This window comes from Megalopta genalis, unplaced genomic scaffold (genome assembly GCF_051020955.1).
Source record: "Megalopta genalis isolate 19385.01 unplaced genomic scaffold, iyMegGena1_principal scaffold0037, whole genome shotgun sequence".
NCBI lineage: Eukaryota > Metazoa > Arthropoda > Insecta > Hymenoptera > Halictidae > Megalopta > Megalopta genalis.
The window spans coordinates 602,501-630,476 of record NW_027476106.1 but is presented as its reverse complement, the minus strand read 5'-3'; the positions used below and the strand labels follow the sequence as shown (position 1 = coordinate 630,476).

At 50.1% G+C, this 27,976-nt stretch overlaps 1 protein-coding gene across 1 annotated transcript in view; it reads right to left on the bottom strand.

Moving 5' to 3' along the window:
• Calx (sodium/calcium exchanger 3) overlaps positions 1 to 27,976 on the bottom strand; it is a 182,691-nt gene that overhangs the window by 125,221 nt on the left and 29,494 nt on the right. Inside the window, exon 3 of the mRNA XM_076527693.1 lies at positions 11,264 to 11,355. Coding sequence (XP_076383808.1) covers positions 11,264 to 11,355 — 92 coding nt within the window. The remainder of the gene's footprint in view (positions 1 to 11,263; positions 11,356 to 27,976) is intronic.

The following is a 27,976-nucleotide window of genomic DNA, read 5'->3' as shown; positions in this document are numbered from 1 at the left end:
GCCGCGAGCGCGAACGCGTCTCCGTGAAAGCTGGAGCAGCGTGCATCGGTAAAATGTGGGTCGCCGCGCGGGGGGTGGCGACCCATTCTCTCTCGAAAGAATGCGGAGAACGAGCGGGCACAAAGGGAAAATCGGCTCGTCGCCGCGACTCGCCCTCCAAACGAAACTAATTCGAACGGCTACGCCCTTGCGTTGCCTGTTTGCTCTCTTTTACTCTTGCTCTCATTCTCTCTCCCTCTCTCCCTCTCTCTCTCTCTCTCTCTCTCTCTCTCTCTCTCATAATCTCTCGCTCTCTTTTGTTCTCTTTTACTCCCTCTCGCTCTCTTTTACTCTCTCTCTCTCTTGATCTCTCGCTCTCTTGTGCTCTCTCTCGCTCTCTTTTGCTCCCTCTCATTCTCTCTCGCTCTCTTGTGCTCTCTTTTGCTCTCTCTCTCTCTCCCTCACTCTCTCTCGTACTCTTTCTCGCTCTCTCGCTCTCTCTCTCTCACTCTCTCTCACTCTCTCTTTCGCTCTCTCTCTTTCTCTCTCGCTCTCTCTCTCTCTTGCTCACTCTCTTCCTCTTGATCTCGCTCTTTTTTGCTCTCTCTCTCGCTCTATTGCTCTTTTTTGCTGTCTCTCGCTCTCTCTCTTGCTCCGACCAGCCGCTACTCCCATCGGAGAAATTTGCCGATCGCGAAGAATATTAAAATATTCTTCGTCTCGCTAAAAATCAAAAATAAGACGCGATAAGAAGAACGGTCGAAGGACCTCTCGAACTCTCGCCGATAAATATCGCGACGTCTCAACCGCATCTTTCATTCCTAATAACCTTTCACAGACGCGATCGTTAATCATTATTTACAGAGCCCCGTCCCCCACGCTATCGATCATTCGCCTGCCACAGCAATGCCCCGAGATGAACTCGCTCGCAAGTTCAGCTCGGCACGGCTCGGCTCGGCGCGGCAATTAAAAATCCGACAGATAAAGCATCTTCCGTGTTGCAACGTTATCGCGTTGGAACGCGCGCGGATCCGTAGTTGCTCGGTCAGAAATCCCGTTAATTGATTCGGGTCGGTCTCGTCGCGCCGAGTCATCGCGTTCGAGATAACCGGAACGCAGAAAAAAAAGAAAATGTGCTCGCGTGTCCGGCACGCGACACGCGGCGCGATTATCGCGTCGCGAGGCTCTCCTCTCTCTCTCTCTCTCTCTTCGAGAGAACGATAACGTCCTCGCTCGATCGCGTCGTGCGGTGATAAGAGAAGCCGAGGAGTCGTTGTTAATTACGCGCTCGTCGGCCGATGGCGATTAATTGTCGCGGCTCTCTCTCGATTAAACGGTGAACCGGAACGAACCAGATATCGCCTGGGACTCGGAAGTCGCCGATAGCTTGTCTCCGGATCTCGATGTCACTGTGCCAATGTCAAGCTCTTATCAACGGTTCGTTGATCTTTCACGCTCTTCTTATCTCTCTGCCGCGATGCTTTCGCGCGCTCACAGAGGACGCCGGTGTATTTATTTCGCGGGCGTACGCGTACGTCTCTGCGATTCGATTCGCACTTGTCCCCGTCTCGCGGTACAGTAATTTCACACGGAAATGTTCGGTGCGTGGAATTGAAACCGACCAAACATCCGAGAGTACCGAGTCGCGATTCTTCGAGTCTGGTGGCTCGTTTTTTAGGGAAACTCGGAGCTGTCGGCAGGAAAAAGCAGCTGTCGGTATGCATCAGGTATGTATTGATATGAATACGTAGCGATGCTGGAGTAAAAACGGTGGCTTAACTTTTTTATTTCTTATTTTTTGCCGCGATTCGGAGGCAATTTGGAGACTACTTGACGCGATTCGGAGGCAATTCGGAGGCTACCTGACGCGATTCGAAGGAAATTCGGAGACCACTCGACTCGATTCGAAGGAAATTTGGAGACCACTTGATTCGATTCGAAGGCAATTTAGAGGTCATACGACTCGATTCGAAGGAAATTCAGAGACCACTCGATTCGATTCGAAGGCAATTTGGAGGCCACATGACACGATTCGAAGGTAATTCGGGAGACCACTTGACTCGATTCGAAGGCAATTCAGAGGTCACATGACACGATTCGAAGGCAATTCGGAGGCAACGCGACACGATTCGGACATCGGTCGCGTACAGTAAATTCTCCCGAATATTTTTCCATTTTAATCACTTGAAACTTAACATAAACTAATTCGAACAAGAAAATAAACCATTAACCTCGATTGGACCATTTAACCTTGACCTCCGACGATAACACGTGTGCATATCTGTATGCATATTCATTTGAAATCGTTAAATTATACGCGCGTATTCACCTATGGGCTCGAGTCGCGAGCCCAAGGTCCTTTGTTCGATAAATGAGCGACAAATTTCACTAGACCGAACACGACAGAGTTTGGACGAGATTTCTCGGTGCGACGAAGTTTCTGATATTTCGAAGCGTAACTAACTACCCATCTAAACTTTAACAATTTTCCAACGATCCTCCAGCCGTTCTCTACCAAGATACTAGGAACGGTCTCCACTCCTATTGGACGACAAAAAATAAGGCGATCGATTTCCCGCTGGATCCCGGTCTTATGTTGCCTGTGTCCAACATGCACCGGAGTTATGCGACCTCTCTCTCTCTCCCTCGTGCGCGCGCTCTCTTTCGCTCTCTTTTGCTCTCTCTCTGTCGCTCTCTCTTTTGCTCTCTTTCGCTCTCTTTTGCTCTCTCTCTGTCGCTCTCTCCCGCTCTCTTGCTCTCTCGCACCGCTCTCTCTCTTACTCTCTCTCTCTCTCTTGCCCTTTTTCTTGCTCTCTCTCTCTCTCTCTCCCGATTTCACTTTCTCTTAATTTCTCTCTCTCTTTTGCTCTCCCTCTCTTGCCCTCTCTCTTGTTCTCTCTCTCTCCTGTTTTCTCTCTTGCTCTCTCTCTCTATTTATCTCCCGATTTCACTTTTTCTTGATCTCTCTTTCTCTCTCTCGATTTCTCTCTCTCGATTTCTCTCTTTCGATTACTCTTTCTCTCTCTCGATTTCTCTCTCTTTCATTTTCAATATCTTTCTCCCCTTTCTCTCTTGATTTCTCTCGCTCTCTTTTGCTCTCTTTTGCTCTCTCTCTCCCTCTCTTGCTCTCTCGCTCTCTCTCTCTCTCTCTCTCTCTCTCTCTTCCTCTCTGTACGTTCTGAAAGGACAAGGATCTCGGAACGAGGATCTCAGGATTAAACGCGACTCGGTAGAACCCGACGCGACGCGACGCGATCCGATCCGATCCGAATCATTGAACGTTGATCCCCGGAGATCGAGCACGCCCTTAGAAGCAGCTCGGAAGCACGCCACTAAATTCCTCCCTTTTTGCTCGTGTTTCTTCGGGGAGTAGGATATCTCGTCTCCTTTGTCTATCTAATCCCGTAGATCCACGATACAGGGGTTTAAGCCTCGCGGAAGGAGATCGTTCGCCCGTTGCACCGACGTTTTTACGAGCCCTTCGCAGATTCCGCTCTCTCGCTAATTCATTGCCTTCGGTCGCCTTCGGAAGCTAACGAGCAGACTGCACGGCGAATAATTCTTACGAATTCGGGACAACGGCGCGAACGATCGAATACAGAAGAGGAGCGCGAGAGAGCATCGGAACGATATCAGACCGTCGTTCGATGATTTCGAACGGCTTTAAATTTAAGCCCAATTTAAGTCTGATTTATTTTTTTATTAACTGCTTGCACTGTGACTTTTTTCGCAGCTACCTTGATCAGCGGTTTTTTCGTCCTCGATCATTACCCAATTTAGATCACCGAGATCTACGAAATGCATTTTTTAAATGCATAACAATTAATTCCGAAATTCGAACGGTATATTGACGATATATATGGACGCCGCGGCGATCAAAGCGTTAAATCGAGAGGTTGCCGCAGCAAAGTTTTCAAGCGATTCGAGATGATCCGATTAAAAATGAATATCTGATTAAGAGGAAAAGTGGAGGGCTAAGGCAGCGAGGTTCGAAGTCGAGACGTCGAGAGGCGCGTGCTTGGTCGTGTGGCATGAGCCAACCAGCCGACCAGAGGCTAATTAATCGGATAATTAGGCGTTGCATCGCGTCGCGGCGGTTGCCGCGGGAGCCGAGCGGAATCGTGGTCGATCAAGAATTGCCTCCGAATCTCTCTCCCTCTCTTTTGATCTCTCGCTCTCTTGTGCTCTCTCGCTCTTTCGCTCTCTTTTGCTCTCTCTCACTCTCTCTTTCGCTCTCTCTCTCGCTCTCTCTTTCGCTCTCTCTCCCGTTCTCTCTCGCTCTTTCGCTCTCTTTTGCTCTCTCTCTCACTCTCTCTTTCGCTCTCTCTCTCTCGCTCTCTCTTTCGCTCTCTCTCCCGTTCTCTCTCGCTCTCGCTCTCTCTCACGCTCTGTCTTTTGCTGTCTCTCACACACACGCTTTGTCTTTCGCTCTCTCTCTCTCTCTCATGCTCTGTCTTTTGCTCTCTCTCTCTCTCTCACGCTTTGTATTTCGCGCTCTCTCGCTCTCTTTTACTCTTTCTCTCTCTCTCTCTCTCTCGCTCTTTTACTCCCTCCAAGTCCGATCGCATCGGTATCAAAACAATATTTGTTCGATACGCGAAATCCGCGGGATCGAATTTGCAGCAAAACGATCTCTCCCGTTGCCCGGCCTTTTATTCGCGCACGGGATATTAAATGGAGACATCCGATCCCCGGAACCCCCTGGGAAACTGTACAGACGCGATACATCACCCGCGTCGTCCATAGTTAGCGCACCCTTCTCCCCGCGAGCACCGTCGAACCCTGTACGGTCGACGCAGCTCCATTAATAGGATGATTAACGATCTCGATGATCGTCCCAGCTCGCGCGAGTTCTTCCTTCCTTACTCTAGGATTAGCTCGGAATATGTTAGCGTCGGCTTAGTTTCGAAAGTAACCGAAGACAGATAACCCGACGCTATTCTGCTTTGGATCGATTTATGGTACGGTCGTGGGTTCGCGTAGCCTCGCTTTTACAAATTGCCGCAGTGAGAATATCTTGATCCTAGGAATTGTAGCTGCGTGTGCCTGCATGCGTGGGTTATGTCTATCTTGACACGCGATAAGAGTTCGGCAACCGCGGACATCGTCGCGCCCAAAAGTCGCAGGCACGGATTGCGCGACGCGCGGCGACGGACAGCGACATCCGCGAGCCGCCGCGAGCCGCTAGCCGTGAACCGCTAGCCGCGAGCCGCTAGCCGCGTGCCGCGAGCCGCGTGCCGCGAGCCGCGTGCCGCTAGCCGCGAGCCGCGAGCGAAGAGGCGCCGGGGAGTGGAGTCGTCCACGCCAGCCACGTCGCTGAAAACAAATCGAATTTCGCGGATCACGCGGCGCGCTGGAAGCCTGACGCAGCGCCCACGTTTTCCAGGGACTTCGGAAAGGTCGCAAACCAGCCGATCGCAAACCTATCCGACCTATCTCGCTCGCATCGATTTTTTTCAGCGTCGAATAAGCTGCTCCGTAAAACTCGGGGAACGACAAATAGTCACTGAAAAGTCGACGATCTTCGAACTCCTGTAAACGTGTACATACAATTTCGTAGCGTATCGCGCGATCCGGGTCGAAGAGCGGAGACTTTGCCCTTCGAAATGACCACCTGTGGAACAATGTAAGATTTTTGTACGCGAAGTTACGGAAGATCGAAGATAGACAATTCTCCGATAGAGAGTTTCGGAGCTGCGCGGTTCAACCGGAAAGTTCGCGCGGCTGGCAACGCTCGAGATCCGAGCGTTCCCGCAACTCGGACAAGACGCGCCTCTATTTCCCGTTGCCGCAACAACCGAGCAAGTTCCGGCGAAATTTCGGCAACTCGGTGGAAAGTTTACCCGTGGCGCTGCAGTCGCGCGCGCACCGCGCGGCTATTCTTCCAACGCTGCAGTCTACGGCGTGTATTTGTATCGAAACCAAATCCCGGTTTCTCGGCCGCGAAACTTTACGCATTTATCCGCGGTAGGAACAGATCAATTCGGAGGAATCGAAGAACGTCTCGTCCCGGGTTCGATATTCGAAGAAAAGAAAATTCTCTGAAACTTCGGCCGCGTTGCATTCTGCCAGAAAAACACCGCGATCGATTTCTTCTGTGCTTGGAAGAAGTTCTGTCTCCTGGAAAAGCGTCGAGTAACTCGCAGGAAACTTTCGCAGAAATTTCTAACGGATGGTAAAGTGTCGAGTTCACAGGTTATACCGATTCGTTGCGTAACAAAGCGCTACTACCGTTCTCTCTCGTTTCTCGGCATGAATGAAACGATAGCGCTATCAATTCGTCACCGATAACTAGGTCGCGTCGCGACCTTCGCCGTCAGCAGCCTTCGTTTATCGGCGTCGATTGTTTTCCGCTGACTCCCGCAGACGACTCGAACGGCGGCATAGGCCAGGGGCGTCGAACTTCTTCTCCGTCGCGAGCCGAGCGCCTTCGCCTTCGTCTGCGCGCGTTAGTTCCCCCACCACCGACAGTCGCGAGCCAAGAGCGACGCGCGACGGGAGGAACCGGCGTGTGCCGCGACGCGCGAGTGTGAGTGATGCGTGACCCGTGACTCATCGCGGCGAGCGTGAGTACGGTGACGCGTGACGCGGCGCGCGAGCGGCTCGCGAGCCGCCGGTTCGCGCAGCAGACAGCGACGATCGGATCGGCGGTGACTGAACCGTGAATCGTGGTCGCGCGTGGGAAGATAAGAGACGGCGCGAAGGCCTCGCGTTACCGGGAAACGACGGAGCGAGTGCCGCGCGGCGGGAATCGGCAATCGCGGCGATAACAGCGCCGGCAATTGACCGCCTCCGGCTACGACAGAGCGGCGGCGACGGGTTCGGTTAATTAACCGTCGCGTGGGAGGAGCCTCGCAACCTCTGAACCCGCGCTATCCGATAAGCGCTTTTAACGCTGTCTCGGAATCGAGAAAAAAGGCATTTCATCCCTCGAGTCGTGGATTTTTATTTCGGCCATTATCGATCCGATCGCGACGATCTCTTCGTTGTTGAAATCAGGAAGGTTTCTGCTATCGTATAGGATTCTTCGGTCCCATGATAAATTCTAATTTAACCCTTTGCATCCGAAGCCTAATTAACGCAAAATTTAAAACCGTTTTTCTGACCACTTCTTCGTGATCCGAAAGAAACGAAATATGCTTAGCACAGCGAGCGACGCATTCTAGTCACAAAGCCGAGCTAAAACTGCCGTGAAAATTTTACTTCCAGCGCGTCGCAACGCCTTGCCAAGCCATAACAACAGTAACAACAACAACAATAACAAGTATATAGGCGAATCGCGGCGGACACCGAGAGCGCGCCGCAAATACCAGCTATCAGCGTCGAAGCAGCAGCCCCGATAGCAGCGAGTCGTCTCGTCGATTCCTCGAACTCGACGAGACTCGCTCCAATCGTTGCTCCACGCGAGCGTCGCTTCCCCCTCCCTCGCTCTCGGATAGAAGCAGCAAAGGCAGCCAGAAGCGCGTCGGACGAGCCGCCGATAACGGCAACGAGGCCCTGAACTACTCGCGCGACGCGGAAACGTGACGAATCGAGTCGGCGATAACCCGGAGCAGCAACCTTGACGAAGATAAGCGAGCAAGGTCACGAGGAAACCGCGAGCTCTTCTCGCAAGTCTCTTCTCTCCCGGCGAAGTTGAACGACGACGGGTCGACTCGCCGGAGACTCCGAGTTTTCAGAGAAGAGCCCGCCGAGTAGTTGCGCCGACTGTTTAATGAGCTCTCGCGTAGGTTGTGCCGCCACTCGTCGGCTAGCCGAGCGTCGAGTGGCCTCCCCACCTGTGCGCGCCTCCCTGCTCGCCCCCCACTCCTGCCTCCTTCGGCGGCTAATGCCGCGACCGTTGTGTCGCTCTTCCGTTGCCCGCGGCGGTTCGGCTTCGTGCCCCGAAGCGACGTCATCCGTGGACCGCGATTAGAGGACGACGAGTCGAGTAGAACCGCTCTCGACCAATCGTCCCATTCTATCCGGTAATCGCGGCCGCTTCTTTCTGCGAGCCAGAGGCTGGTTACCAAGGCGACGCTCGTTGCTGCCGTACACGTCCTCCGCGATGCCAATCTCCGCGCGTCGCGTTACATCGTTTGCAAATCGAACGCGATTTCGGACCCGGCCGCGTGGAGGGGGGGCCGCCACTCGTCGCGCGAGCGACGCGTTCGCTCGGGGAGACGAGACAGGCCCGCCATTTCTCCGAATCGCGCCGTCGTCGAGCGGAACATCGATCGCCACTCGATTGCACAATCGAAGCCGAAATCGGCGGCGGATTCTCCCGTAAATTCTCCCGAATTTTCCTTCGGCCTGCGAACGAAAATTAACGATTTGAGAAGAGCCTTGCGCGCCTAGTTTTTATGATCGTCGAGAATCGGTAATTATAAAAACGAGCCGCCAGTCTCGAATAATCTGATCGAAAGGCTCCTATTCAAATTGTCCAATTTTTGTTTTGCAGGTTATATTCGAGAGAATTTGCTGTACTTTCTTCTCGCGCGTTCCTCAGCCACAAAACTGTTTAGAAAGCAGAAAACAAAGAGGCGGGGCCGGCAATGCAGTTCTGGCGTTACGATTTTTCCCGCTACGCTGGCGCAAGCCTACTAGCACTTGCTTATCGTTAGTTCAATATCGATCGAGTAATCGAGACTTACATCCTGCCGCATTGGGTCCGGTTGCGTGAAGTCGCATGAAGCAAGTTGCGTAATTAAAATCAGTCGTCGCGACGGCGACGGTGACGAATATACGGGTAAAAATGGAAAGAAGCCAAAGCTCTCCGCGCTTATCTTCTTATTCCGCCGGTAAATAAATCGGCGCGACGCGGGACGAACGACCGAGGAGAGAGAGAGCATCGTCGTCGAACCGTCGCGTTTCCCCCCCTCCACCGTCCCCACTCCTTTCTCCTCCGCCGTCCTTCCACATTTTTCTTCATTTTTCCCGGAGCCGGCCGATCGACGACCCCGCGATCATTCGTCCCGATGGCTACGTGATTTATGCTCGACGCACCGAAAACAATCGAACGCCTGCCAATAAATATACCGGTGCTCGCCGATTTATCTATACGGGCACACGCGAAATCGAGTCGCTCGCCCGAAGACGCGGTGCGCTCTCGCGGTTCGGTGAATGGCGATCCGGCGTGGAAAAGATGCCGGAATATTGTGCTCTCTGTATTCCGAATATGTGTCTCTCTCTTGCTGTGTCGTACCGCGTTGAAGGTCCATTGCGAAATATTGGGGTGGCAAGGAAGTCGTTTCGGTTTTTGCAGCAATATAATATAATTATAATATAATATAATTGTAATATAATATTATATAATATAATTATAATATAATATAATATAATATGACAATATAATATTATATAATATAATTATAATATAATATAATATAATATAATATGACAATATAATTGTAATATAATATTATATAATATAATTAGAATATAATACAATTTTTGTTGTTCCCAGCTTTGGCAGTTGACACGTATAGGTTACTATGCAAATAAATTCCGTGCAGTTCAGTTTTGTTTACAACTGAAATTACTTTCTTGCCAACCCTATATTACCGCAGATTTGAACAAACTAAGCGCGGAGCCGATTTTGGGAGACAATTTATAACTGTAACAGTTAGAGAGACATTACTGTACAGTAATATTGACCAGAAAAATGGACAATTTGGGAAGAGGAGATGCGATTATTCGAGCCTTGCGGTTTATTGTTATAGTTACAAATTGTTCAGAATTATAAAAGCGAGTCGGAAGGCTCGAATTAATCGTATCTCCTCTGCCCGAATTGTCCATTTTAGTGGACAATCTGAGCGTCAGTAAGGGAGACATTACTGTAATCTGAGCGTCAGTAAGGGAGACATTACTGTATTTGTCAAATTCGAGTAAAAAGAAAAATCGATCGAAACGAACATTTTCGAATCTTCAAACCCGGACGCGAAATTATTGCAAAATTATTGCTTTCGCGCCAAACTTTGAACTTTGTCACGAGGAAACGAACGTTGTGTTTTTTTTCTCAGCCGAGCACATTATTCGAAACTGGTTTTCCGAGGATCGTTGTTCCTCGTTATTCGACGAGGACGATTAGACCAGCCGCTTTATCGCGGACGGGAAATTATCGCGGACGATTGCCCTAATTTTCCGTCGATCTTTCCTCGGCGAACGGGCCGGGCCGACCCGACGTCGATCGGCCCGACCGCGTCGCTCCGTCGACCGGATCGCCATTCATCCATCGGATCGTCGTCGGCGCTCGTTAAGCCGGGGATTCCGCGCAATTAGGCGACTCGTCGATCCCTCCTCGAGGGTTCGCCGTCGGCGTCGGCGTCGACGATCGCTAATTTCTGCGATCGATCAGGATTTATGCGTGCGCGACGTCGTACAGCGAGGTCGTGACGAGGATAGAATTTTCTAGAGCGCTATACAGCTGATATACCGGGTGTCCCGAGTCACTCGCGAACCAAAGACGATTATTTACGAAATATATTATTTACGATTATTTACGATTATTTTCGAAAATGGCGTAACAATTTTTAGTGGCGCCTCAGACTCGCCGTTCAAGCGCAAAGGGTTAATTGCATCGAATGCAATAATCGCGATTTTAACAGTTTTTTAAATACAAATAAATCCGATGCTGTTACAATTATTTTCGAAAATTGTGTAACAATTTTTAGCGGCGCCCGAATGTCACCATTCAAGCGCAAAGGGTTAATCGCTTCTAGTTCGTTTACGCTTCGCTCGTGGCTCCGCTTCTCTCAATGGTTTGCAAAAGTTCTCGAATATTTCGCTCCGATTATTACTTCAGCGTCGCGTTAAAGCGGATACGGCGTTCACGCGGAACGGAAGCTTGCGCGGAAAATTCTATCCTCTTCCACTTTCCGGCGGTCGGTTTCACCGCGTCGCCGCCGAATTTGCATCGGTATCTTTCGCTTTGGCTTCTTTACCACCGACAGGGAGAGATCCTAATCGCGACGATATGCGGTCCGGAGGACCCTCCGCGATCCCCACGAATTTACAGCCGGGAATTTCACCCAATTTTCTCCCTCCGTGCTGGCCAATCGATGAGAAAACGGAGATTTCTCCTCTATTCGACGCGCCGCGAGCCGAGAAAACGAGAAGTCCGCGGCGGATAAACGAAGCGCGCGCTTTCTTCTCGCCGAATATCGCGGACCCAGTGGTTTCGCCGCGGGCGTCGAGAGAGAAATAAACTTTTGCGACTTCCGTCTCGCGAGACTTTTCATTTTCCGGGCCGCGGCGCGAACTCTCGATCGCGGCGCGACGACGAATTAGGCGACCGAGTACTCACCTCCTTGCAGCTGCGGCTCGCCGAGCTCCACGTAGAACAGCGCGTCCTTCTCGTACGAGTCCTCCTCGATTATCGACAGGTTCAGCACCTTTCTGCAACAGAAATAAATAGAGCGAACTTTTAATAATTCTCCGACGATTCCGCTAGAATTCTCGATGCGAGCTCGGATGAAATTAAATCGCGAGTTTCTTGTTCCAACACGTCGCTCGATAAGTCTCTGGTCTGACGCATAAGGGTGTCCCGAAAATGTCTCGCGATCCGGAAGAGTGAGGTTCCCGAGGTGATTCGAAGCAACTTTTTCCTTTGCGAAAACTTTCTCCGAGGCTTCGTTTACGAGTTATCAGCGAAAAATACCGACCAATAAGAGGCGAGCTCGGCCGGCGCGCGGCGGTCCAGCCAACGAGCGCGCGGAGCCCGATTCCTCTCGTTGGCCCGGCCGTCTCGCGCCAAACGATCTCGCCTCCGATTGGTCACTGTTTTTCGTCGATAACTCGTAAACGAAGCCGCGGATCGCATTTTCGCTAAGAAAAAAGTTGCTTCGAATCGACTCAGCAACCCCCTGCTTTCGGATCGCGAGACATTTTTGGGACATATATAGCAACACTGTTGACAAACCTACATGATTTCTGGATAGTAGCATCCTTCGAACGACATATATCAAAATTTCATGACATTTTGACGATTGCAATTGTCGACACAACCGACAACTATAAAAATAAGTCTGTTACAACTTTTGAATCGTTAGAAACGATGCAATAAAATGTTCACTAAAACTCATTCGAAAGAACAGTAACTCTGAGCTATAAATAACTCAAATTTTCTTGCATTCTTTATTCATTCTCATTCATTTTCTTTAAACAACAATATTCACTTAACTTTCACTAATATTTTCTATTAAAAAAGAACATCGTTTCGATACAATTTCCCAGACTATTTCTTGCTTTCCAAATACGTATATCCCAAGCAAACAAACATCGATTAGCGAAAGCTGATATTTCGGCGAAACGTCGTCAGATTTCGCGAAATCGTGCGAGACGCGCCGCGGCGCCTCGGTGCGCTGAAAATTGAGAGGAAAGTTTCGCGGATGAACCGCGCGACGGCCGACACTGACTCGGTGAACTTTCCTGTCCCGAGACACGTTAATCCCGCCGCCTGCGCGCGGCGTAATATTCCGGAAGTTCTCTCTATCGGGCAGGAAAGTGTCTCGTTCGAATGGACCGATTTTTTTGGACCGACACATTTCTGCTAATAACTAATTTGTTTTTTAAAATCATTAATTAAATTATTTTAAAATATTTAAATTAGATTTAATCTATAGAGCAAATTATATATTTATGGGTATAGAGTTAATAATATAATTTCAAAAAATACAATAAAATTGAAAATATAAATGAACATATCAAGTTAAATTATTAGTTGGAGGATAATTTAACCTAATGATGAAAAAATTTAAGTTTGTCAATAGATAGTATAATAACTTTCATTTATTGGTAAACATGAAAATGAGGTTGAACAAATTTAAATTTAAAGTTAGAATTATAATGGAAAATTAAAAATTATTTGGTAATCAGCAATATTAACTAGGATAAGAAGCTTATAATAAACTAAGTTTGAGGCAGTATTATTGATAAATATAATAATGATTATTTCTATCACATTTTTGCCAATAACTAATTGATTTTTTAAATCATTCCGTTAAAATCATTCTCGTTCGCCGAGGAAAGGTGCCTGGCTCTCGGGTACTTTCGGCGGGGATCGCCAAATCGCGCGGAGATCGGCCGGCGACGATGCGCGCTAATCGGTAATAATTATTACGTCGACTTTATTTCGCGGCGGCTACGGCGGAACGAGGGGCGCTTACACGATCAGCCGTACCGAAATAGTCGCGCGTAAACGAATTACGAAGTCCCGTCTGGCCGACAATCCGAGAAGAAACCTAAGGTCTTTCGAAACACTTTCCCCGGAACAGATTCGCGCGCTTTTCGTCGTTCGAAACGAATATGCACACCTTGTTTCGTAATATAACAAATACAGGATGTCCCAAAAATGTCTCGCAATCCGGAAATGGCGGGTTCCTCGGATCGTTCGAAGCAACTTCTTCCTTTACAAAAATGTTCTCCGAGGCACCATTAACGAGTTATCGACGAAAAAGCAGCGACCAATAAGAATCGAGTACGGCTGACGCGTGGCGGCCCAGCCAACCGGCGCGCGAAGCCCGGTTCCGCCCATTGGCTCGGTCGCCTCGCGCCAGCCGAGCTCGCCTCTCGTTGGTCACTGTTTTTTCGTCGATAACTCCTAAACGATGCCTCGGAGAGAATTTTTGTAAAGGAAAAAGTTGCTTCGAACGACTCGAGGAACCCACCACTTTTGGATCGCGAGACATTTTTGGGACATCCTATAGATTCGGTGCGGCAGCGAGACGTTGAAAAAAATGTTTTCTAGGAATCGTTCTTCCGGGAAGATGAACGCGTTCGAGAAGGGTAACGCAATTAATTAGGTAATTAGGGAACGAGGAGGACTCGGTTCTTTCGGCGAGGTGCTCGCTCGCTCGCTGTAATCGCGCGAGCGGTTCCGGCAGTTTCCTCGCCGGAAAACTTCGGAGTCCGCCCTGCAAATTGGGATTGCCGGTCGCGCCACCGGCGTCCCTCGCAGGCGGGCATTTCTTGTTTCAACAGTTTCGACTAGTTTCGAGTACGAGGAGGGCCCCGTTGTTGGTGCTGTTGTCACGGGAACAACTCTCGAGGGCCGGGGGTTAACGATCCGTTCGCGCGACCGCCGAGCAGCCGAGAAACAGAGACGAAGACGCGCGATTGAAACTCGTTCGCGTCGACGCCGCGAGCCGTGCGTCCCGCCGCAATCGCCGGCGAAATCAGCGCGCGTATCGTCCGCTGCTTTTAGAAGGCTTTCGGCTGATAACGTCAGCGCGGATGATCGACGACGACGAGGACGACGCGGGTCTCGCGAGGCGTTCGCGTCGCCGAAACCTCGACCGAAATGTCGATCATCAAGTGCTATCTCTAATCATAATTATTGATAAATAAATAATTGTCGATAAATATTGATACTTATCATAATTATCAACAAATATTGATACTTATCATAATTATCAATAAATATTGATCATTATCATAATTAAAAATAAATAATTATCAATAAATATCGGTACTTATCATAATTATTAATAAATATTGATAATTATAATCAATAAATAATAATATATCAAACAATAATCAATAATAATAATATCAATAAATATTGATACTTACCATAATTATTAATAAATATTGATAATTATAACCAATAAATAATAATATATATCAAACAATAATCAATAATAATAATATCAATAAATATTGATACTCACAATTATCAATAAATAACAATATGTCAATCAATAATAATAATATCAATAAATATTGATACTTATCATAACTATCAATAAATGAATATTCATACTCATTATAGTTATTAATAAATAAATTTATGAAGCGACGGACATTCATGGAGCAAGACACATACGACAATTTTCGACGCGAGCAAATGATATTATTATCGAAAGAACGGCCGGCTCCTCGGCCGGGACTCGCGCGCGCCGGAACGATCCGCCGCATCTGTCCGCGTCCGCGAAGCGCGCCTGAATAGTTAACGAACTGTATAGCCGCGAATGACAAGGATTTCGCGGAACGACGCCGCATCTTACCGTCCGGAGAAGATCGAACGGGCGCGTCTCTGATATCGCGATCGATGCGAGGAACGCCACCAGGAGGCTCGACCTTTCGCGGCTGCAACCTTTCGCCGTTTCGACGAAATTCCTTGCGAAAGGTCTCGCGTGCGATTTCGATCGGCAACGGGAACGGCAAGTTTCGGCGAAGATCGGAGAGCTAGAGGGCCGAGCAGCGAAGCGATGCAGCCTCGGTGGCCCGAGCTCCGCAGGAATAGAGGAGCTCGGGGCATTAAACAATGACACTTTGTCCGGGCGCTCGCAGGCTCGCGGCCGGACTAATTCGCGCTGTTCACCGGCGGCGTCATCGTTATCCGATCATAATGCATTCAAATGTTATTCAATGCGTCGGTCGTGTCCCCTCGCGAGCGTAATGCAGATGCGCATTAACCCAGTTAGATCTCTGTTTACGGTGGCGAGCGGTCGTCGCTCGTTCCGTCGCGACGCGAGGCGTCGCGACGCCCCGAGCGTGATGCGTGCGCGTCGACTAAGGTTTCGAGCGTCGAAATCGTTCGAACGCGACGGTGGCTCGAACCGGGAGAGGGAGAACAAAAGAGAGAGAGAGAGAGAGATAGCAAAAAAGAGCGAGAAAAAGAGAGAGAGAGCAAGAGAGAACGAGAGAGAGAGAACAAAAGAGAGTGAGAGAGAGCGGGAGAGAACAAGAGAGAGAGAGCGAGAGAGAGGGCAAAAGAGAGTGAGAGAGAGCAAAAGAGAGCGAGAGAGAATGAGAGAGAGCGAGAGAGAGCAAAACAGTGCGAGAGAGCGCACAAGAATACGAGAGAGAGCGTGATAAAATGAGAGGGAGGCAAAAGAGAGCCAGAAAGCGCGAGAGATAGCACAAGAGAGTGAGAGAGAGAGCAAGAGAGAGCAAAAGAGAGCGAGAGAGAGCACAAGAATGCGAGAGAGAGCGAGATAAAATGTGAGAGAGAGAGAGAGAGAGAGCAAAAAAGTGCGAGGAAGAAAGAGCGAGAGAGAGGGCGATAGAGAGATAGAGAGGGAGAGCGAAAGAGTGAGAGAACGAGACAGAGAGCGAGAGAAAGCGATAGAGAGAGGCATAGGAACACGCGTTCGAATAAACCTCGCCTGTAATTAAAAGATGATTGGATTTCAAACGGACCGACCAGTCCCGCTATGCGCGCCGCGCGCGGGTCCTCTGCACTCTGCACGACGATCCGTGGCTACGGGAATCGATTCGAAAGCCGCGGCGCTGCGCGAGTGGCCCACCTTTGTCGGGCTTGACTCGGGCCGACTCGCTCCGTGGCTCGCTCCGGCTCGGTTCGAAAACCGCGGGCTCCCGGCCCGACCGCCGTGACCACTCCGCGTCTACCCGCGACTTTTGTACAGGAGACCGCTGCGAACCGCAGCCGGTCGCGAAATGCTGCACGTGTTCGTTGAATTTCAAATCGTGCACGGGATGCCTCGCGGAAATTAGTCTACCGAGTCTGCAGGAGTAATCGCGGTTGCGGGACGCTCTGCGACCGTCCACGGCTATTTTCGGCGCGACCGCGTCCGATCGTGGATCGTCGCGGCGCGCCCTCGGCCTCTTCCATCTATTCATGGAAATAGTTTCTGCTCCGAAACGTTGTCGCAAGTTCGCACGATTTTGCTCGTCGGAGCGAAACGCGGCGTGTCGCGTTCGAAACGGTAACGAACGAGGCGGGTCTCGATCGAGTCTACGGTCCGAGGGTCGCGAGCGGAGACAACGGGACACGAGATCCTGGCACGGGAACGTAATCCTGCGCCCGCGGCGCCGAGATTTGTTTCGAGGTATTTCGGTGATCCGGGGCGTGGCGTTCCCCGCCTTCCGCGAATATTTACGACGCTCGGCCGCACGGCAACATCTCGCGGCTTAATTAAACCGTACAAGCCGCGTCCAGCCTGCAGCGACCGGAGCAACCTCCCCCCCTCCCCGCCCGAAACCACGATTCGCGGCGCTGCGATCGATCGAGCCGGTTCCGAGCCGAGACCGGAAGAAAGCCTGCGTCTCGCGAGCGCCGTTTCGCCGCGCGGTCTTTCTCGCGGCCGAGAAATCGAGTAGTATCGTATTTTAGTATCATATTGTATCATATTGTAGTATTATAATAGTAGTATTATATATCGTTCGGGACTAACCTAAGCGCGCGTAGGTTTCGTAATCGGCAAAGTTCGGCTCTGTCCTAAAGTCTGCGAGCGACGAGTCAGCCCCGGAAGCGAGCGAAGCACGAGCCGACGAAGAAACGAGAGCGCGGCGAGGCGCGGAGTGGAGGGACGGCGGGTAAGTGGTTAAGAGAAGTGCGAGGAGTGGGGGGCGTTCATCGCGGAGAATTCGGCGAGCGCCGTGGGTCGCGTCTGTTGCGGCGAGCGCAGCTGGCGCGAGAACGCAGCGCGCAGCGTTATCGCGTTATCGTCGCGGCATTATCGAGCGCGATTAAGACGCGTTACGCGTTCCGAGGGTGGGGGGAGCGCTTAATCGTCCGCGAGCTACTTCGGAGCCGTTTACCGAGTCAGCCGTTCAACGTGCCGCGCGCGTTCGCTCCTAATTATTCCTTTAGCGCCGCGTTTACGATCGCGCGGAGAGTACGGCAGAATCGGCGATCGTTCGCTCGCGGAACTGCGTTCCGACGGGAGTGCCGGCTGCCGGCGAGACGTTCTTCGACCGGAATACGCGAATATCGGACAGCGACGCGGCCCGCCGAGATCTTCTGAGAGAGAGAGAGAGAGAGAGAGAGAGAGAGAGAGAGAGAGCAAAAGAGAGCGAGAGGGAGCAAAAGAGTACGAGAGAGAGCAAGAGAGAGCGAGAGAGAGCGAGAGAGAGCGGTGCGAGAGAGCAAAAGAGAGCGAGAGTGAGAGCTCAAAAGAGAGAGAGCGCGGGAGAGAGCGAAAGAGGGCGAGATAGAGAGCTCAAAAAAGAGAGCGAGAGAGAAAGAGAGTTCAAAGGAGAGCGAGAGAGAGAGAGAGTTCAAAGGAGAGCGAGAGAGAGAGAGAGAGAGCTCAAAAGAGAGAGAGAGAGAGAAAGAGTTCAATAAAGAGAGCGAGAGAGAGAGAGAAAGAGAGAGAGTAGCGACGCTGCGGACGGACGTGAAATTCTACGAGAAAGAAGACGCGGAAAATGCGATTTCACGGGACGGGGTGATTCGTCGGAATCAACTTTGAATATTTATCGGGACACATACGGCGCGCTCCGCGTGGAAAAACCGGACGAGTCTTGGAGGGTGCAGCTGCACCCGTCTATCCGTGGCGCGGCTAGTTTATAATTCCATCGCGTAGACGGTAACGCGATAGTCCGACTCGAAGTAGATTAAACCGGCGCTGCGCGGAAGTGAAAAATATTCGATCGTCTTACTGGAGCCTGCTTGCTACCGATGCTCGGAGTCTGGCTGAGAAAGTCAATCGTAACGTTAACAATTCCACGACCACGCCAGGAGCCTAAAAAATTTCATAAAATTCAAGTACTTCGTTCGGTTAAAAATTACGAAGCAAACATATATAGCATCGATTACTTCTTCAATATTCGTAGCACTTGCAAATGTGAATAAAATTGAGCAGTCGTTTTTAATTAGGTATAGAAGATTTCCTCGATGTTCGTAGCTCTTGCGAATCTTAATAAAATTAAACAGTTATTTTTTAATTAGGCGTGTTTATAACAGTTTATCCGGTGAGATTAGGTTAGGCGTTGGAATGTCGTCTTGCTTCACACTATCGTTCATTTTATTCATCATTTAGTTCGTTTAGATCGGCCGAATCGATTCAAACGAGCAATTCAAGGATTCTTCCATCGTATTATAGACCCAATTCCGCTGCTTTCTTTTCATTGTTCCAAAGAACAAAATTTCTGGCGTCGCAGCGCCGTTCGAGGTTCGCGCTCTGGCAGCCGCGCGACAACTGCCTATTTCGTTGTCGTTTGCTCGTTTTCGTCGAGGCCTCTTAACTTAACAGGAGTGTTCCCGGTGTTTTCACGGTCGAGAGTCACTTCGGTGCCACCGTAAATTCCCGACGGTGGGCGTCCGCGACGCGAGGGCGCCCCCTTTCGGCCTTTCCATTCTCGAGATTGCGTCGCGGCGAGTCGCGTGTAACGCGAACCTATTGCTCTCAAGATTACCTCCGGACACCCAGGAATCCCCCGCCTTACCTTCGATAAGATTGGCATGTCCGCCCGAGAACTGTATACAGGGTGTCCCAAAAATGTCTCGCAATCCGAAAGTAAAGGATTCCCGAGGCGATTCGAAGCAACTTTTTCCTCAGCGAAAATGCGATCCGCGGCTTCGTTTACGAGTTATCGACGAAAAACAGTGGCCAATCGGAGGCGAGATCGTTTGGCGCGAGACGGCCGAGCCAATGGGCGGAACCGGGCTCCGCGCGCTCGTTGGCTGGGCCGCCGCGCGCCGGCCGAGCTCGCCACTTATTGGTCAGTGTTTTTCGTTGATAACTCGTAAACGAAGCCTCGGAGAAAGTTTTCGCAAAGGAAAAAGTTGCTTCGAATCACCTCGGGAATCTCCCATTTCCGGATTGCGAGACATTTTCGGGACACCCTTAAATCTATCGAAGTACAGTAATGTCTCTCTAATTGACGCTTAGATAGTCCACAAAAATTGATCCCGTTGAAACGATCGGCGTCGCGAGCGACCGAAAATCGGAGGATCCGGAATGATCCGGCAGCCGGAAAGAGGAGCGGGGAGAAAGGGGACACGGGGAGGAACGCTTGGAATCGGACCGGCGGCGTTCCGTATCTCGAATTTCTGCTACATTTGCGAGCAACGGCGACAATATTTCTCGGCGCGGCGTGGCCCGTTTATTCCCCGAGTCCCGCGATGTTTTAATAATATTCGAGGCGCAATGTGGGTCGGCTCGGAGCCACGCACACGCCGCGAACGCCGCGATACATCACGGGAAACGCCACACCGGGCCAGCAGTCGTTACGGCCCGTAGAAATATGCGAGTATTAGAATACGCGCCGGCTGAATACAAATTCCGAGATTTCTCGCGAATTCTTGCCCCATTGAGCATTCCCTCCCTCCCTCTCTCTCTCTCTCTCGCTCTCTTTCCCTCTTTCTTCGCTCCCCTCCCGTCCTATTCGATTGTTTGTAATGCACAATGGGGGAAACGGTTTTTCCACTTTTCACCGGAAATTGTAGTCGCGACGCGATTCCACGATTCCAGAGCGGCGCTCCGAGAGAGAGAGAGAGAGAGAGAGAGAGAGCGCCGAGCTGGGGCTAGATTTATGCGGAGTTTTTGCGTGCGGCAGACACAAGCCGAACGTTTCGCGCGTAACGACGTCCGTTGCGAGGCGTGCGTTAAAAATGTTGCGACGGCTTCCCGTGTCCGAGACGGAATTATTGCTCGGGATTTCATGTCTCGATGATTAACCCTTTCGGTACGAGCGCATTGTTCGCCGTGACACACTGTACGGGGTGCCGCGCCGAAAATGCGCACATAACGCAGGGTCAGTCCACTTTTGTACGAAGATTTTCTTAAGCGTTAAGTAACGACTGTGCTTAATTTCGTTTCTAAATCTTTCTTTAACCTTTTAGGTACGGCTGAATTCTGCGCGAGGCTATTTCTCTGAACGGCAGAGTCTGATGTGTACTGTACAGAGTCTGATACTGTATATACAGGGTGTCCCAAAAATGTGATGATAGCGCTGCTTGGGACGCAAACGGTTATTAGAATAGTTTCTAATACGTCAGAAATATGGCTTACATGGATGCCAGATGTATTCGGCACTCGTCCATATTGGTCATCGGATGGATGCCGGATATATCCGGCGCTCGTACCGAAAGGGTTAACGGCTCGCCGAGAGGCCGTCGCGGGGCAACGTCGCGGAACAGACGAAAAGTCTCTGTCCGAAGAGTCTGTTCGTCTTTGTAACTCGCCTTTACATCCGTGTGTTTCTAACTTGACGAACGAGAGACGAGGGCCAAGCACCGAAGCTCGATTTTTTTTTCGGCAGCGAAACGGAGCCAAAAACGAGCGCGCGCGCGCGTTCCAGCCCCGTCGCGACGCGAGACGTCGCCGGTACCTAATCGCGTAACGGGCCGGGCAGGTTCAACGACCGGGAGCCAGCCAGCCCTTCGGAAAATTAGACGCGCGAATTTGAATTTCAAATCGATCCGGACGAGCTGCCGAATCAATTTGGCGGAGCCATCTGGCTCCGGGCGCGTCGACGCGCATTCGGAGCGGCTTCGTCGCGCTCGTAGACGCTCATAAACACCCTGACGAGCATGCGGAATAGCCAAAATGCTATCGCTCTCCCTCTCTCGCTCTCTCTTTCTCTCTCTCTCTCGCTCGCTCGCTCTAAATCCTTGCAAAGGGTCAAACAACGAGACGCTGACTATAAATCTAGAGACGCTAAACCATCGAGGTGCAACGACTCTCTTGTAACCAAGAGAGAGAGAGAGAAAGAGAGAGAGAGAGAGAGAGAGAGAGAGGGAGAAAGAGAGAGAGAGAAAGAGAGAGGGAGAGAGAAAGAGAAAGTTGAGTCGACGGCGAGAGTTCGCGTTGCATGCAAATTACGCGAATTAGCGCGTCGAAAGGCAGGGAGGCCGAGTTCTCGAGCAGAACGGAAGCGAGAAGAACAGCTCCTTCTCCTGGAAAAGTTGCAGCCGAGGCGCGGTGCGAGGAGGCGTGGCGAGGCGAGACGAAGCGAGCCGACGCGAGCCGACTCGGGGCGATGCGAGACGACGCGAGTCGACGCGAGGCGACGCCGGGACTTAATCGCCAGGAGAGGGGAGTGAAGGCGTGGCGAGGGGAGGGGAGAGGAGGCGAGGCGAAGCAAAGCGAAGTAAAGCGAGCCAAAGCGACGCGACGACCGAGAGAAGACTCCTCGAAAGCGGCCTCGAACTTTCGACTTCCGAACACTTTGAGCCTTCCGAGGAAGTTTCCGCGCGATCGACGCTTCCCGGACCAGCTAACCAACTAACCAACTAACGGAGAACGGTCGACGGCCGACGACGGTCGACTAACGAGCGACAACGCGCGCCGTCCGGACGTCGTTGGATCGCCCGGAAGCCGCCTCGAAGCCGCCTCGCGGCGCTTCGTTTTCGCAGCCGCGAGTTTTTCCCATTTCGCTGTTCGACTATACTGGTCGCGCAGGGACGACGGTTTACGGTCCTCGTATAAATTAGCCCGATGTCGCACGCTGTTTCTCTGCAGTCGTAATTTCCATTCGGGATTATGCTAATCCCCGTTCTTGGCCGTCCGGGACACTTATTTTGATCTACGCCTGTTGCGTTTCGACGTCGAGGCGATTCCACTGCTCGGCCGCCGGATCGAGCAGTCCGCGATCCTAATTTAATAGTAATCCTCTTTCAACGAGAATCAGCCGAATCGATTCGACCGGTCCAAACAACTTTATCGGGGTCGACCGACAGGCCGACAGACAAGAATCGAGAAATAAATTCACGAATTCGCCGTCTATTTTGCTGAAACAATTTCGTTCGATGGCAGCCTGACTCTATTCTCGAATACAGTAAATTCTCCCGAATTTTCAGCTCGTGAAGAAAAACGGACGATACCTCCTCTTCCGAAATTGTCCATTACTGTGGACAATCTGAGCGTCGATTGGAAAGACATTACTATATGTGGCAACGTTGCTAATCTACGAGGTGTCGCCGTTCCTCTCTACCAAGGAACATTGCTGCGAGCAGATTCAACCGACGTATAACGGAACTTTCGTTTAACGTCACAATCGACGAAGCTTCCGTCTACCGACGGCTGTAGTTTCGAATTTTGTTCGTGACGCACGGGGACCGTTGAGTGGATAATTTCGATTTTTAGCAACGATCGATGCATTCGCGAACAGTTAAATCTCGCGCGTTCCTCAGAAATACGTACAGTGACTCGCATTGATATTCGGACACGATATTGTTGGAAGAATTATCGCTCCTTTTTTATTGTTTATGATAAGGAAAGGAACAAGTTACTTAGAACGACCTCGGCTACCCCACATTTCCGTATTGCGAGACATTTTTGGGACACCCTGTGTAGAGGAGCGTGGGATCCCGAAAATCGATCTACAGCGTGTCCCAGAATTATGGTATTTCCGGGAAACGAGGAGTTCCTGAGGTGATTCGAAGCAACTTTTTCCTTTACAAGAATGTCCTCCGAGGCATCGTTCACGAATTATTAACGAAAAACGCCGACCAATGAGAGGCGAGCTCGGATGGCGCGAGGCTGCCCAGCCCTCCCCAATTGATGCTCAGATTATACTTAAAAATGGACAATTTGGAAAAGTGAAAATTATTCGAGCCTCGCGGCTCGTTTTCACAAAAGTTGACAATCGGCAACTATAAGAACGAGCAGAGGCTCGAACAGTCGTAAAATTAACCTTAAAGTTCGCAGTCGGTCGCGAACGTTGTCGCGATTTGCGAAGTCGCGCTCAAAATCGGCGACGACCCCGCGATCGTTCGCCGAAATCCGCGCGGCCAATCCCGAGGATGACTTCTCTCTATCTCTTTAGAACCGAAGAGATGCCGCAGGAATATCGACGGCGTCGGTTACCGCGAACGTTCCATTAGATTCGACAAACTCGGAGGTGCCATAAACGGCCGCCGTTCCGGCTACGGTAATGTCTCCGCAACCGACGCTCGGATTGTGCACGAAAATGGACAATTTGGGAAGAAAAGAGATAAGATTGTTCGAGTCTCCTTTTCCCGAACTATAATAGCAAAATTTAAAAAAAAATGTTAGTATATACAACGACACACAGCATATATATACAATATATATAGGACTCTTTTTTACCTGGAATTTACCTAAAGGAATAGTGGAGATGGCAGCCTAATTGCATCTAAGGAACTTAGTATAAAATTACTGCATGTTCCAGTTCAAGACACTTCCCAGAGGACTACAGAGGCGTTCATCAGCCTGGAAGACGATCAGTCAGACAGTATCTCCGCGACTTCACATACAGTTACACTTCTTCACATAAAGTACATTTTATATCCGCTAGGTGCTTTTCTTAATCACTGTATTATATTTGTGTTGTATTATTAGCAAATGAACAATTACAAATTCCAGCAAGAAAGGCATTTCAGTCATCGTCCAGTAGACGACTAGTCCCTCTGTCACCTAAAAAAAAACCATTCGAGTCGCTAGGTCCAGTTTCGAAAAGGTTATCGCGTTCTAGAGGGTGAACGAGGGGTGAATTAGGGCGAAATTTCGTGGCCCGCTGTATATAAAAGCGAACGAGCGACCTTCGTATTATCGGGGTAGACGTTGAACTCGCTGAGAACAGTTTGAAAACGATCGAAAGATACGTTCGAAGATAGATTACGTTCGATCGTCGATCGCCGAACCGATCCGCCGCGCCCGATCCTCGAGACCCGTAGGGTCGAAGGGAAGAAGCGGCGGAGATGCGTAGAAATGGGCGTCGACCCCGCAATCCGTGCGGAGCGAATCTGCCAGCGCGGGTCGAGGATTTACGAGGGTCGTGATCGAGGATTTATTCGCGGCCCCGGTGTCACGCGGAAGATCCCGTCCGCGAATGTTCGAATTCATTCCCAAAACCGAGGAAAATTATGACCCCGGCGAAAGTCCCGCTCGTAAATTTTGGATGCGCAATCAAATGGCGGGTCGCAGGGTGGCTACTGCGTCGCTGGCAGCGGGGACGAAGGGAGAGCGAGAGAGAGAGAGAGAGAGAGAGAGAGGGCGTGGGCGTGGGTCTCCTGATCGATTAATCTTCGGCAAGTTCGGGGATCGTCGCTCGTAATCTGGTCTCTTTCGGGGACGATCTACAAGCGGGTGCGAACGTGCGAAGAATTGCACGCGGCGCGAAGCGCAACGCGCGGCTCAATTTGGGGAGAGGAGATGCGATTATTCGAGTCTTACGGTTTATTGTTATAGTTATAAATTGTCCGCAATTATAAAAACGAGCCACAAGGCTCGAATAGTCGTGTCTCCTCTTCCCAAATTATCCACTTTAGTGGCCAATCCGAGCGTCAGTATGGGAGACATTACTGTACAGTTATGTCTCCCTTATCGACGCTGAGATTGCGCACAAAACTGGACAATTTGGGGAGAGGAGATACGATTATTCAAGCCTTGCGGCTCGTTTTTATAGTTGTTGACAATTTGTGACTGTAAAAATGAACCGCAAGGATCGAATTAATCGTATCTCCTCTTCCGAAATTGTTCATTTTCGTGGACAATCCGAGCGTCGATCAGAGAGACATTACCGTATAATCTGAGCGTCAATTGGGGAGAATTTATTATAGCGTGCTTACAAACAACGGACAATTTGGGAAGAGAAGACACGATTATTCGAGTCTCGCGCCTCGTTTTTATAATTGTCGACAATCGGAAGCTATAAAAACGAGCAGTTTTAATTCTTGCGAGAAACTTATTGGATTCGCGAGAAATATCGAAGTTCTGCCGCGGAGTTAAAGGACTTGTGAAAAGAAATCGTACGACCTTCCAAAGACTTGGGAGACCTGCGAACAAAATTTCATCCCCCGCAACAAATTATCGAGATAATTGTTGCTATTAAAATAGCAGAACCTGGACCGTCGTTTTAGAGTCTGCGACAAACGTTACGAGAGCGTCGAATAAAAAATAGTACGGCCCGGGAAAAGAATTGGGAAGCTTGGGAAAACGTTCTACGGACTAGGTGATAAATTATGGAGTCGTAGGAAAAATTGCGACAATCGGGAAAGTATTCCGGTGCCAAATATTCGGAGAAATACGAGCGAATTAAGAAAACGGGTACTACAGTAATGTCTCTCTAATTGACGCTCGGGTTGTCCACAAAAATGGACAATTTGAGCGTCAGTAAGGGAGACATTGCTGTACAGTAATGTCTCCCTAACTGACGCTCAGATTACAGTAATGACCCCCTCACTGACGCTCAGATTACAGTAATGTCTCCCTTACTGACGCTCAGATCGTCCACTAAAATGGACAATTTTTGAAGAAGAAATACAATTATTCGAGCCTTGCGGCTCGTTTTTATAATTGCGGACAATTTATAACTATAAAAATAAACCGCAAGGCTCGGACCTGCGTCGATCGGCGAGTAAACGCAGAATGTACGTACGAGGAAGAGAAATTGCCTCTTCCTGCCGGATTAAATTCCCCGAAGACAAAGAAAAGCCCGGTCCTCGTTGCAGCTGCGAGAAGAAGGAAACAGCGCGGCGTAGGAGGCAGTCGATGACAGAGAACTTTTGTCCGAGCGAAGATGATCGAAGGCGAAGAAGCGGGGCGGCGCGGGTCGGCGCGCCGGTGTCGCGTTTGATCGGTCGAACAATGGCAGCCACGCGGCCGCCGCCGCGGTTTTGCTGTTTATTCGCGGGTCGCTCTCCTCCGTCGGGCGCGTCGCGCGACGCTCATTAATTTCCCGTTTAAATAAGCCCGCGCGCCGGTTGCCTAATTAATCAGCGGAGCCGCGTCGAATGACGCTAACGAACTCGTGTCGGCGATGCACTTGGAAACGTCCGCGTCCGCGTCCGCGTCCGCGCGGACAACCGAGCGCCACCGAAAAGTAATTGTCGCCGCGTCCCCGGCGGCGATTAATCGACGGCTTCCATTAATTGATACGGTCTCGTTAGCCGGGCTTTAATTAGCGCCCGCGATATCGGTCCCATCCTCCGCGTCTCTTTAATCTCGCTCTTTCCGGCAAAAAAGAATCGCTGGCCCGGAGCAGCGCCCGCCGCTCCGTTTCCCTCTCCCCCTGCCATGGCGCGTTTTCACGGAACAATGCCAAGTTGACGGCGGAAAGTTAACGTTGCGCGCGCGAAACCGTTTGCCAAACAATGCGGATAAACCGGCGAATTCAACTATCGCGGCCTTTTTCCATTAATCGCCCCGTTCATTTGCATACGAGCGCGGCCTATCCGCCGCGATGTTTTTCTCGCCCGACGTGCCCATTGTCTCTGCTATTTTTTTATTTTTTTATTTTCTTCTTTTTCTTTCGCGTTTCTTCGCGCAAACCGCGATCGATCATTTTTATATTTGTCTAAATACCCGCCGACGCGTTTCTCGCGCAAGCACGATATCGCCTCGCGCGTTTATTTATTACCTCGGTAATAATAACTCGTTGCTATTGCCTGCGAATAATTTGTTATTGCATTGCTATTGCACGCGATCTCGGTGTATACTTCGCACCGAACCTTTCCTTTTAGAAACACGTTGTACATGCGTGTAGCGCGGCCATTAAAAGTGTCTTGGATTTAATAGCGGAGTCGTCAAATATCTCGGACGTATATCAATATATACAGCCTGCCCCATAATTGTGGTATTTCCGAGAAATGAGGGGTTCCTGAGATCATTTGAAGCAACTTTTTCCTTTGCGAAAATGTTCTACGAGGCTTCGTTTACGAGTTATTAACGAAAAACGCGGACCAATCGGAGGCGAGCACTAGGCCGACGCTAAGCGGCCGAGCCAATCAGCGGAACCGGGCTTCGCGCGTTCGTTGGCTCGGTCGCCGCGCACCAGTCGAGCTCGCCCCTCATTGGTCACTGCTTTTTCGTCGATAACTCGTTAACGATGCCTCGGCGAACATTTTTGTAAAGGAGAAAGTTACTCGAAATGACCTTGGCTACGCCTCATTTCCAGGAAGCACCATAATTTTGGGACACTCTGTCTAAATATATTGTAAATATATAATTATTATATTATAAATATTTAATATTATATATAGTACGTTGCAAACTGGAATACGGATTCCTAATTTGGCCGCCTTATTATCGATATCGATCACGGATACCGGAAAGAGTTCAACGCACATTATTACCGCGATTATTCAATGGTATAATTTCAACTAAATTTACGTCCGCGCGAACATTTTTGCATCTTCTAATGAGCTAACATGTCATACCAGAAACACGCTCTATGATCAATTAAACTATCCCTACGTTAACTGTAAGAAAGCGTCACAGTTTCATACGTCAATGGTTTCATTCCATTAATCGAATAATTAGACTAATAATAATTGTAATAGTAAATAGAATAATAATAGTCAATAGACCATTGCGACTTGCATAATTCACATAAATTAATAACTGCGACGGACTCTTTTTCT